This window comes from Suricata suricatta, chromosome 17, assembly GCF_006229205.1.
Source record: "Suricata suricatta isolate VVHF042 chromosome 17, meerkat_22Aug2017_6uvM2_HiC, whole genome shotgun sequence".
Taxonomy (NCBI): Eukaryota; Metazoa; Chordata; class Mammalia; order Carnivora; family Herpestidae; genus Suricata; species Suricata suricatta.
This window is the reverse complement of record NC_043716.1, coordinates 85,831-98,154: the sequence shown is the minus strand read 5'-3', so window position 1 is coordinate 98,154 and position 12,324 is coordinate 85,831. Positions and strand designations below refer to the sequence as shown.

Genomic DNA, 12,324 nt, shown 5'->3' with positions numbered 1-12,324 from the left:
GGTGGTGTACATCTAAAATGCCTGTTGGTGCTTGGAGGAGTGAGCTCTCGACCCAGACCCTTCACCGGTCACCGTTCTGAGTAGCAGAGGCTTACTGTAGCACCTTCGTTGTTTGTGGTTTGTTTATTTATTTATTTATTTTTAATTTTATTTATTTATTTTAATAGCTTATTGTCAAATTGGTTTCCATATAACGCTCAGTGCTTCTCCCCACAAGTGCCCCCCACCATGACTATCACCCACTCCCTCCCTTCCCCTCCCCCTTCAGTCCGTGGTTCGTTTTCAGTATTCAGGGGACCATGGGGAAAGCAAGGGGGAAAGAGCTGGGGAGAGTGAGGGACACAGATCAAGGGAGACTGCTGAATACTGTTTGTTTATTTTTTGATTTATCAAGTTTGATTTGTTCAAATTGATATTGTTAGTATTATTTAATACTTACAGATTAAGGAGACAGAGGTGAGCATTTAATTTCCTGCTCCTCTGCGCTGATTTAATTCTTTAGGTTATCTTGAGAATTTTCAGAAAGTATTTCTGATAAACGTATAGAAAGCATACAGTAGGTTGATTTTACTTTTGGTGGTCAGCTATGTGGGGTCTGGGCTACCTGGATGTTCTCACGTCTTTAAGAAATGAAAAAGTTTTTTTGTTCTTTGTTCGTAGCTGCTGTTCGACTCCAGAGGTGGAGCTGACTCTTCTGGCTTTCGCGCTCGCAAGGGGAAGCGTCGCCAAGGTGCTGAGCTCCCTGTGTGCCGTCACCGACCACCTGGACGCACGCTATGACGCCGCGTCGCTCATCTCCTCCATGGCGTCGGTCAGGCAGAACTTGCTTCTTAAACACGGTAGGCGCCGCAGGCGGGGCGGACGAGCGGAGAACCCTCGTTGCCGACGGGCGCCCGGGGCTCGGCCGGCTGCGCGTCCGCCTCTTGATGTCGGCTCAGGTGTTGCTCCCGCAGGGTCGTGGGGTCGACCTCTCCATCAGTTCTTGGGGTTCTTTCTCTCCATCTCTCTGCCCCGCTTGTGCTCGCTCGCTCTCTCTCTAACAAAAACATCAACAACAAAAACCATCATTAATGTGGGACTTCTGGCATCTCATGCCCTCAGGTGGTTTGTGGACCAGGTCACAGTGGTAACGCTGTGACTTCCGGATGAACGTACACCCCCTCCTACTGGAGAAGGGCCGTGTGGGCTTGTGTTGGCATCAGGAGAGGGCCTGAGGGTCCACTGGGCTGTACTCCCAGGACTTACTGGCCTCTGGTGGCCTTCGGCCCACAGCCGTCTTCAGTGAGGCACAGGGAGTCTCTGTGTGTAGACCACAGAGTGGTTGGAGTGTCGCCCCTGTGGAGCACGAGGAGAGAACCGGCCCGTCTCGGACTGCATCCCTCTGCCCCGTGCGAGCACACGCCTGCCACCGCGCTTCCCACCTGGGCCTCCCCCCCCCCCCCGCACCTCCCGCTGCCGCAGGGGGAGGCTCCCCCAGCCGGGGTGTGAGGAGCGGCCTCCCTGGCAGCCCGGCCTCGAGCGCTGCAGTCTCTGTCTGCAAAGTGCAGTGGCAGCCCCCACCCCACAGTACTGGGGGCACACTGTGGGTGCTGTCTCTGCCACATTTGTACCTTTGCCGCCGTGCCACCTAATAGTTTATTTTATGTTTGATTTTTAAGGATAGATAATTGATGCATTATAAACCTACTTTCCCCCTCAATTTGAAAAGGTCATTTTTTGGTGGGGGAGGGACACGTGTGTGAGCACTGCTCTGCAGGACGCTTTCCAGCTCAGATGAGCAGCGCTTTAGGCAGGGAGCCCTGGGTGGGTAACACGTGAGGGAACGTTTGGTGCCGGCGGCGTCTAGTTCTGGGTTGGAGACAGGTTAGTGGGTATTCAGCATCGTTAACACAATGGAACACAAAGGAAAACCTTTCAGGTCATCATGGCAGGTGGTGATTTTTTATAATTCTTAAAATTGTCAAAATTTGCCTGCAGGTGTATTAAATAAAACCCCAAACCGCAAGATATTATTTACATATTTAAATTCAATTACAATAAAATTAAAAATTGGCACCGAAACCCTATCTTAGGAATCCCTCTTCCAAGTATGTTGAATGTATGCTATTCATCTGTCCTGTAACATGCTTTGTTTCTGAATAGCGGTTATCTAGAGACTTCTTCTTGGAATCATGTAGGGACATAAAGCTGTGCCTGGTCTCTTGCAGGAAAGTGTAACTTCTGTCCAGTATCGCTTCTCTGCTGTAGTTTTTCAAGAGGTACATTCTTAGTCAGCTGCGTGGTGACCACACACGCTCCATTTCCACTGACGTGCCTGCTAGTCTTTATTTTTTTTCCTAGTGCTGGCTTACGGCTCTCGTTCTCTGTCTTTTCTTTGACCAGGTAAGCCTCTCCAGTTGACCCTTCAGGCCTGTGATGTCAAAGGCAAGGAAGAGAAATCAGGGCCTGAAAACCTCCTTGTCGAGCCGTGGACTAGAGACGGTGAGTGGTGGGTCTGTCCGTGTTGTGTGCGCCGCGTGCGGGGCCCTGGGAGGCTCAGCGCTCCGGGCTGCACACCGGGTCCCAGAGCATGTGTGTGCCTGCGTTACCGCAGCCCTGCGGTCTGCTGAGGGCTGACGGCTTGTGAGAGTTTCAAAGTCCTTGAGAGCCTTGAGTTGTGAAAAGCAAGGGTTCTCTGTTTGGGGATGTAAAAAGTTAGCGTTTCTAAGTTCAGATTGTTTTTATACCATGTTATCTCAAAGCAGTAAGAGAGTCAGCAGATCGGAGGCCTGGTGTTGCTGAAATCATAATTTAAGGAGAAGGGTACTTCTCAGTATGGCTCCTGTGGCGTCCGGAGTATCTGGAAGGAAGCCTCACTCCTTCCCTGGCGCTTACGCGGCGGCGGCTGGCGCGCTCTCGCCCGGGGGGGCGGGCTCTGGGCCTCGTCCAGGGTGCTGGTGCGTTCTTCCTCACCCGTCCCGCTGGCCAGCCGGGCCGTCCTCTGCACGTGTCCCTCTGGTGCTCGCTGTGCTGCTTAGAACCTCGCCTGTTCGGTCAGGGAAGGGGACGTTCTGGCAGTTACCAAATGAGTTCACAAATGAGTCAGTCATCGTAACTTCAGCGTTTCCCTTTTGCAGGGTTTCTTACAGAGACCGGAAAAACCAGAGCAAGTACTATATTTTCTACAGGAACCGAGTCTGCCTTCCAAGTTACACAGATCAGAATCATGGTAATTCCCATGTTGCCTTCTTTACGCAGTGTTACTACTATTTTAAAGATAGGACTCTGCGGGACGCCTGGGTCGCTCAGCCGGTTAAACGTCCGACTTTGGCTCAGGTTATAATCTTACAGTTCGTGGGTTTGAGTCCCGCATGGGGCTCTGTGCTGACAGCTTAGAGCCCGGAGCTTGCTTTGGATTCTGTGTCTCTCTCTCTCTGCCCCTCCCCTGCTCATGCCTTGTCTGTCTGTGTGTGTCTCTCTCTCAAAAATAAACAAACATTAAAGCATTTTTTAAATAGGATTCTGCTTCCGAGGTCTGTGACACTGGGTTTTCATCAACTATTTAACCCTTGCTCTGCAAGCCCGTCGCGGAGGACAGGGACACAGAGATGAGTGGACTGTTGTCAGGGAAGGTGTGAACATAAGGACTGAGAAAGATACAGAATCCTTCCTTAGGAAGCAGCTTGGTTTTTACTCTTCCGGAACTTAACGTATTCGAAAACATGTTTATATTTTGTTGGCTTGATTTTACTTTAAGCTGTTCGATTTTAACCGTATTATTGGGAAACAAAGCAGCCACAGGACTTTTGCACCTTCAGCGTACTTCATCTAGATATCTGTTTCCAGGTTCGACGTGGTGGCATCGGTGCCCAGTGTGGGTTGGTGTTTGCCTACAACTCATCTTCTGAGAAATTTCATGCGGAAGAACACTTCAAAAGGTTTGAAAAATATGACAAATGGAAGCTCCAGGAATTCAGGCAATTTGTAAAAAGCAGGTAGGAACAGAATAAAAATCCTTGTAGTTAATAAGACTGCATGCATTCTCTTACTGGTAAAATACGCTTTTATGTCTTTATAGATGAGGTGCCCCTAACCCATCCTCTGTGGCTATGAGCATTCATTGCTTTCTAGCAGCATCTATGAAGACCTGTTTTATTTTGTTCATAGACCCTAACCCGTTATTCCTGTGGCCAGGGTCTAGCCACTGGGAAGTGTGCATGCCCCAGCCTGCTCCTCCTGGTCACGCTCTCTTTGGAGATGTTTACAAACACTCACTTTGCCCTGGGCCTAATGCTCGGCGCCAAAGAGACACAGCGAGCACGCTGGCCCGTTCTGCGGTGCTCACTGTCCGCTCAGACGAGCAGCGTCACGGCGGCGCCGTCAGCACTGGGCGGGAGGGGAGGGGGCGGGCTCTGGGAGAGAGGCCTCGGAGCGGGTGTTGTCAGTAGTAAGAGCCAAGGATGACGTACAGTTGACCAGCCGCTTGAAGAAGAGGAGGGAGGGATCCTGAGCAGAAAGCACAGCAGATCTGTGAACTCACGGGGAGGGACAGAGAGGGGTGGGGGTTCAGGTCCCACGTTCAGGGACCTGCACGTGCCGAAGTGTACTTTGAGGTGGACAGGGGCAGAATGTGGAACTGGAGGGCCGGGAAGCGGCCAGGTCCCCAAAGGTCTTTCTGTCTCTGGGTCAGGGCTTGGACTTTATCCTTTAAACAAGGGAGGGCGGTCGGCATAGTGTTGAGGAATTTCAGAGAAGAACAAGGAGACCGGATGTGTGTTTTCCCGGCAAGACAGGTCTGTAGGGAAGTGATGAGCTCAGTTTTGGTCCTGTTGACTGTGAGGTTTAGGAGGACCTTGAGGTGCTTGACATCTAGTTGGATAAGTGTGTCTGGATCCGGAAGAGGTGTACTGAAGTTAGCAATAGAGACGTTTAAATGGTAATTTAAGTGAGTTAGATCACTCTGGGAAGGCGTGTGGGCCAGGAAGAGAAGAAAGACCCCATAGACCGGCATGCTGAGAGGCACCAGCATTTAAGGGGCAACGGAGAAGAAAGGAGGCCAAGAAGCAGCCAGTGAGGCATTGGAAGGCCGGCGTGTGTCATCATGAAGGCAAGGGGAGTGAGGTTAGAGGAAGTGAGGAGTGGGCAGCGGTGTCAGATGTGACCCAGGGTCAAGTCTGCAGATGGACCTGCCAGATTTAGCCACAGGTCATTGGTGGCCCTCAGGCCACATGGCCTCTCGTTCCTAGTAGCAGGTTAGAACTCCCGGAGCTGGTCCCCAGACCTGCCGGTCTTGCTGCGGCATCTCGGTGACAGGGCACTAGAGCTCACGGGGGCTGTGGGTGGCGTCCGGGGTGCGCGCTGAGCGTGGGTGGTGTTCCGTGCGGGTTCTGATCTGGTAGTTCTGGGCGGGATGCGACTTTGACCTGTAAGAAGCTCTCAGGTGACGGGTGCCCCCATCCGCGGACCGCACGTGGGACAGTGGGATCTAGAATAACTCTCTCCCCCCGCTGAACTGTCTTCGGTGACATTCCAGGTGCCACCAAGACAAATGGTCGTTCAGTCTCTAGAATACTCTTGAGGACGGAGAGCTCACTGCACTTCAGTAATTAGATTCTATTTCGTTGAGATCCACATTCCACGCCCTTAATTCCAGCCCTCCGAGTGATTTGGAACAAATATGCTTCGCCCTGAAAATCTCCCTCCCCACCACAAGTACATGCCTTTTCAAAAGATGCCTTTTTAAAAAATGGTAACTAGAGATTACGCTTGTTTTTAAGCAGCTCTATCCCATTCTTGGGACATATTAAAATAAGTTTTTCCTGGGGCGCCTGGGGGGCTCAGTCGGTTAAGCAGCCGACTTCAGCTCAGGTCATGATCGGCTCAGGTTCGTGGGTTCGAGCCCCGCGTCGGGCTCTGTGCTGACAGCTCAGAGCCTGGAGCCTGCTTCAGAGTCTGTGTCTCCTTCTCTCTCTGCCCTTCCCCTGTTAACGCTCTGTCTATCTCTCAAAAATAAGTAAACATTTAAAAAATAAGTTTTTCCCCTAAACCTGCTGTTAAACAAGATCTTTCACAGATAGATATATTTATAGTTCTATGTGATAAGAATTTTATCTGTCACACAGCTGGAAACATTTTTTTATATTTATTCTTGACACAGAGAGAAAGAGAGTGTCCTAGCAGGGGAGGGGCAGAGGGAGAGGGAGACAGATCCGAAACAGCTCCAGGCTCTGAGCTGTCAGCAGAGCCCGACGCAGGGCTCAGACCCACGAACCATGAGATCATGACCTGAGCCGAAGTCGGACACCCAACCAACTGAGCCCCCCAGGCGCCCCTTTCACACCTACTTTTAACTTAAATGCAGCCTAATCATTACATCATTGCTGATTTTAGCTTCTGCCTCCAGCATGAACTGCTGTGAAGTCTTGCTTTGTCTAGCCTCCGTGTTATCAGTCTCTCTCCAGTTTGGAAATCAAAACGTTAACGTACATGCGTCTCTCTTCTTCCCTTTGTCCCTCCCTGGCAGGACGCCGGTCATTCAGCTTCACAGTTAGCCAGCTGATCGCTGTGTGGCATAGTGAGCGAGGTCGCTTCTCTGTGACACCCGGGCAGCGGTCACTCTATTTCAGATTTTCTTGATGGCTGCCATAGAGTGAATTAAAACATCTTCAAACATGATAGTGATGAAACTCATTGACATGGGTTTGGGTTTTAAAACAGATTGCCACCTGTCCCATTGGTTTTAGGATTAATGATGCCATGGACCGGTTATGCTAAGAAGGGCTTACGTTGGGGTGTCCGGGTGGCCCAGTTGGTTAAGCGTTTGACTCTTGATTTCGGCTCTGGTCATGATCTCATGGTTCGTGGGATCGAGCCCTGTGTTGGGATTTGTGCTGACAGCGCAGAGCCTGCTTGGGATTCTCTCTCCGTCTCTCTCTGCTCCTCCCCACTCATGTGCGCTCTCACTCTCTTGCTTTGTTTCTCTCTCCCTAAAAGAGGAATAAACATTAAAAAAAAAAAAAAAAAAAGAAAGTGTCTTCTTGACTTATGTAAAGAAGAGAACATTTTTGTGCCCGTTACAGAACCTTCCCCGAGTCCTTATTCTTTCCCTCTTCTTGCCACACGCGCCCAGCTGCTGCTCTGCACAGAGTGCTCCCGTGCTGCCGGCTTGCTCGCCGTATCACAGGCTCGCTAGTGCCAAGTTCTAGGAGCGTTACCTGAAAAAGACTGCGTTTTTCTCCTTCAAGTATTTAATTCCTGAGAAGGGAGTGCCATTCAAGTGTCTAGTTTTTAAAAAGAGGTGGCACAGAGTTGTGCTTCTTTAGCCTTGAGGCTGAAATGCTTTTTTGGAAAGAACTTTAAGGAACAGGAAAAAATAAGAGAGGCTGAAATTTTCCTTTTTTAGAGCTCCAGCATCTGAAAGCTCCCTGGCTTTTACCCCTTGGTTGTTGAAAGTGAACTAAACCTCGGGCTGGCCGGATCTTGGGAGAAAACTGAACCTGCCTCTCCTTTGGATCTTTCTAGGCGCACACAGTGGCTGTTGCATTGTCCCTTATTCCTGACTAGCTCATCAGAGATGCCTCGGCCTCATGTCTCATTCTTCAAATATGCCGTTCTCTAGGGGAGCAAACTTTCTCTTTGGTTCCCAGATTGTTTTTGGAGGCTGAGGAATGGTGAGGAAATCACCACCAATTGCTTCATGTGCTTAGAGACACCCGGTCCCTGGTTGTCATTGACAGGTCGCCCGTCCAGGTTACGTGCCGCCCAGGCGGTGCCGTGTCCGCTAGACTGTCAAGGCGCTGAGAGACGGGAAAGCGCTTTGTGATTACACCTGTGCTTGCAGGGCCGGCTGCCCCCCCGATGACCTTGGAGAGGAAGACCCCGCCGGCTGGTTTGAGCTTGAAGAGGAATGGGACGAAGCAGATGTGAAGCTGCAGCAGTGCAGGGTGGCCAGGGTGAGCGCGCCTGAGCCGAGGCCTCGGCACGTTTGCCCGCTCCCTCCTTTCTCTCGCGTCCGTGTTGGCAGAGGGGTTAGCGGGCGCGGGCCCTGGCGGGGGACACTGCAGGGGTGGGACACACGGGGTCTCCTCCCAGCCTGGAGAGGCGGGGAGGCTGGCGTCGCCCGCAGCCAGGGTGCGGATGGGCGGGAGGGTGCGCGCCGGGAGACTGTCCGTGGTGTGGGAGACACGGCGGTTGTCCGCTTCGTTTCCTTAATCCGGCACGTGAGTCTTCGTGAGAGGCTTCAGTGCGAGAAATGAGAACCGTCGGTAGGGCCCGTGAGTGGCGGGTGCTGGGTAAACATTTACGCAGTTGAGCCGTGGAGTCTGAACGGCTCCTGGCAGCAGAGCTTCCGCGGTACGGGGCTAGAAGCTGGGCTGCAGACGGCCTTGGCTTTGTGCGCGAGGCCACGTCCCCGGCTGGGGCTTGTCTGTGTTAGTTGGGGGCTTTGGGAGGATTCCTTAGGGCATTTGTTGTTGACTCTCTTCACCACATGCCCGATTTCTCTTTCAAAATAACTGGGCCACACACACGTACTTCCCTGATTCATCCCGTCTTACCCTGTGTTTGCCCTGATGCAAGGGGGTGATGCCCTTTCCCTTACCGGGGTCCTCCCCCAAACCCGACTCGGTCTGGCACTCGTGTGGTCTTTTTTCTGTTTGCTGTAGATGTTGGACTTCTGTTTCGTGCCCCATGCTAGGCGGAGTGGGACCCAATAAATCGTTGAAGTCATCCCTTCCGTTTGTATTGCCGCTTCTGATCTTCCCCTTCTGTCTGTCTGTCCTTTCCAGTATCTGATGGTGAAGTTCCTCTGCACCCGCCAGGAGTCGGCAGAGCGCTTGGGCGTGCAGGGCCTCAGCGTCAGCGGGCACCTCCGGCCGGCGGGCACGGGGACGGAGCAGCACCTCGTCTGCGCCCGCTGCGGGAAGGACGCGGAGGACAGCGTCTGCGGGGCCACGCTGCTGCTCAGGACCCTTCAGTTCATCCAGCAGCTCGCCCATGACCTGGTAGCATTTTCTCAGTTGTGAGACCTCATTCCTTTGGGGAAGGTCAGTGGTGCTGTTGAGGGAGACGAACAGCCGGTGGAGCGTGGCCCTGGCGAAGCTTGCGCCGAGTGTGTGCGGCAGGGCCGCCGCCAGCAGAGCTGGGGAGTGAGGCGCCGGGCGCCGGCGGTGGGCTCGGGAGACGAGGCAGGGGTGTGGGACTCCTGCCTCCTTTAAGTCCGAGGGAAGCGTTTCTGAAGTACAGGTGAATTCTGCTTGTTCCCTCAAAGTACCAAAATGTCCGGATTTGAAGTCATTTGTGTTTTTGATACTGACTTGTACAGTCACTAATAAAAACACAGAGACCGCTCGCTCCAGGGAAGGCTCTTGCCGCCACCCCCGTGGAGGTGGTGATTCAGCTCAGGGACCGCTGGGAGGCGACCGCACCCGCTCCTGGCCCGTGTCCTGCCTCAGAGCGTCCGGAGGCTGTAGTACCTGCCCCTGCGGTCTTTGTTTCTCCAGCTGTCCTGTCGCAGCAGGAGACAGCAAACTCCCGGGGCTGCCCCGGAGCTGCCGGGACACTGAGGCTCAGCCTGTCCGGCCGCCCGCACAGACTCCCTCCCTCAGGTGTGGCGTTGGTGGACCTCAGGTCTGGGGTGGGGGCGGGGGGCAAGTGTGCGTGCATTCCACGCACGTGTCCTTACAGACACAGACACGCACGCACATACGCGTCGTAGACAGTCCTGGTTCACACGCTGTCCGGTTGTCAGGAGTGAGCGTCAGGGAGGAAGCCGCCGCTGCAGTGTATCTCTAAATGATTTTTCCATTTTATTTTTATTTTTATTTCTTATACTTTTTCAGGTGCAGCAAAAGGAAAGTGGCTTAAAATATAAATCTTTTCTGGACTTCGCGGGTCTTGATTTGCAGATCTTCTGGAATTTTTACAGTAAATTAAAGCAAAAGTAGGTCAGAATTTGTTATTAGGTGATAATCATATAAACAAAACTGAAAACACTTAAGCTTTGCGTTCTAAATACTCCATTTTTTCTTCCAAGATTTTTTGACTTCTCAGAAGTTTGTTTATTCATTTACTTATTTTCAAACACTTGCTTATTTTGGGGAAAGTGCAAGCAAGGGAGGGGCAGGGAGAGAGGGGGACAGGGGATCTGAAGTGGGCCCTGCACTGTCAGCACGGAGCCCGATGCGGGGCTTGAACTCATGAACTGTAAGACTGTGACCTGAACCACAGTCGGCCTCTTAACTGAGTGAGCCACCCAGGTGCCCCACCTTCTCACGAGTTTATATTCTCATTTTAAAGATTGGTTATTGTTAAAGATAACAGCTCATGTTTCTGTAGCATACTTGGCTGCGCAGTGTTTCTGCAAACGTTTCGGCGTTACACCCTTACTCCAGCCCGGCGGGGTAAGGGGTGTCGTGGTAGAGCCTTCACTGTGCCAGGGAAGACGCAGGCTCCGGAGCGCCCCACTGGCCCTGGGGCCTGGGCCTTCAGGTGCTGCCTGGGGCGCAGTGGCTCTGTCCTGCCTCTCGGCCCCCGCCGGCCTTGGCTTACCGTGCCTGCCGTGTCCGCGGCCGTCCTCTGGAGGCGGCTGTGGGCTTTGGAGGGTGAAAGCGACCTGCTGCTTTGCTCTCTGACACTGTGTCTCTCCGTAGCCCGAGGGAAGAGTGCATCTGTGCCCAAACCCTGCTTCTGCGCCTCCTGCAGAGCTGTTTCTCCGAGCTGCAGAGCGACGGGCTGGCCGCCGCTCGGGACGCAAAGGCTCCCCGGCAGAGCCCTGGCGCGGCGGCGGCCGCCACGGAGCTCCACGCGCACCTGTGTGACGGTAGGGGCGCGCTCGTTAATGACCGCGTGCTGGCGCGGCCTCCCGCTGGGGGGACAGGGTCCTGTGGTCACGCAGGCTCCGGATAGGCGTCACCGCTTCAGAAAAGGACTGTTTCCTCGGATCCTATTTTGAGCTCAGGATTTACGCTCTGGTCAGTGATTTCCTCCTGGTTCCTGACACACAGGGGTGTGGCACCCAGAGGGATCACTGTCACACTATTCAGTCTTTAGTGAAGACACTGGCATGAGGGAGAAGCCAGTGATGACAAACTGAGGCTAAAACGCGTGTGGCCACCAGGAATTATTTTTAAGGCTTTGCCAAGTTGTGTCTCAAAAGGACCCGGAGATAATGAAATAGAAACTGTTTGTGTCATCTCTGCTCGAGTTAATGTAACGTCCTCGTGCTGTCTTGCCTGTGCAGAGGCACTAAGCACGCAGGGGATCGGAGTTCCCAGGCTGCTTACAGCAGATGCCCGTGTTGTAAGGGGAGCAGTGGGGGATGTTCGAGCTGAGTCCTTGTTCGTTTTCATCAGTGGTGGACAGGCTGGAGGGAGACTCTGGGCCCATGGAGACGTTAAAACGAGAAGTCAGGAACACTCTCCTCCACGGGGCCGCCGTCTTCTTTCCCGACCAGCAGACCCGGCGGAGCCGCCTCTTCGCCATGATGGTGAGCACTCGCCCAGTTCGGCCGGAATTGGCCGGCGTTCGTCTCCTCTGTTTGTCTTCCGAGTGTGTGTTTCGTACTCACTGTCTGCAGAGTTGTGTGTGGGACACGGATGTCAGAGGACAGAGCTCCGTCCTTGTGGGGGACGGCAGATAATTGCGGCTCTAGTTCACGGCCTGTCGTGTCACAAAGGGGAGCAGGCTCTTGTCTTACTGGTTTGCCGACAACCAAGCATTCTTTTCAACATTTTAACTTTGAACTGTGATGCCTCCTGCCCCATATGCACCCACTGCCTTGATTCAGCCGTTGCCAACCGGGCTGAGTTGTTGCGTCCGTGATCTGCCTCACCCGCTCTCCCCGCCCTTCCCCCAGCACTGTTTCAGAGTAAAGCCCTGGCCCGCTCGCGAAGACTTCGGTTTGCATCTGCAGTAAAATAGAATCACCAGGACATGAGTGGTGGGGAGGGAAAGGCGCTTTCTGTGTGGGCACCGTTGTGTCACCGAGTGGGGCGCCCTGGACAAAGCGGCGGGTTTTAATTCTGCAGGCAGCGTTTCTGTGTGAAAATGAGTATGAATCATGAGAAAAGATGGGAGAGACGATGTGGGACAGAACAGAAGTCTCCCGGCACCACGGCATCTAGGTCGGGGGCTGCGGTTTCCAGTGCCCCAGAGGCGGTGGGGCCCAGGCAGGCGCAAGTGACAGGCAGGGGAGAGCAGGGTCGTAAACCGAGTTTGGAAACTCTGTTAACAAAGTGCTAGTACAACAGTCCGCTAAATATAGACACAATCCTGACTGCGCTGGATTTGCTGTAGGCATGCAGAGGTGGTTTGACATTGCAAAGCTAATCAGTGAAATCAGAGGAA

At 53.1% G+C, this 12,324-nt stretch overlaps 1 protein-coding gene across 1 annotated transcript in view; it reads left to right on the top strand.

Annotated features, from left to right (window-relative positions):
• ZZEF1 (zinc finger ZZ-type and EF-hand domain containing 1) overlaps window positions 1–12,324 on the top strand; it is a 100,399-nt gene that overhangs the window by 27,010 nt on the left and 61,065 nt on the right. Inside the window, exons 10-18 of the mRNA XM_029928749.1 lie at window positions 661–839; window positions 2,383–2,481; window positions 3,117–3,208; window positions 3,826–3,974; window positions 7,820–7,931; window positions 8,766–8,981; window positions 9,819–9,919; window positions 10,629–10,798; window positions 11,331–11,464. Of these exons, the coding sequence (XP_029784609.1) occupies window positions 661–839; window positions 2,383–2,481; window positions 3,117–3,208; window positions 3,826–3,974; window positions 7,820–7,931; window positions 8,766–8,981; window positions 9,819–9,919; window positions 10,629–10,798; window positions 11,331–11,464 (1,252 nt within the window). The remainder of the gene's footprint in view (window positions 1–660; window positions 840–2,382; window positions 2,482–3,116; window positions 3,209–3,825; window positions 3,975–7,819; window positions 7,932–8,765; window positions 8,982–9,818; window positions 9,920–10,628; window positions 10,799–11,330; window positions 11,465–12,324) is intronic.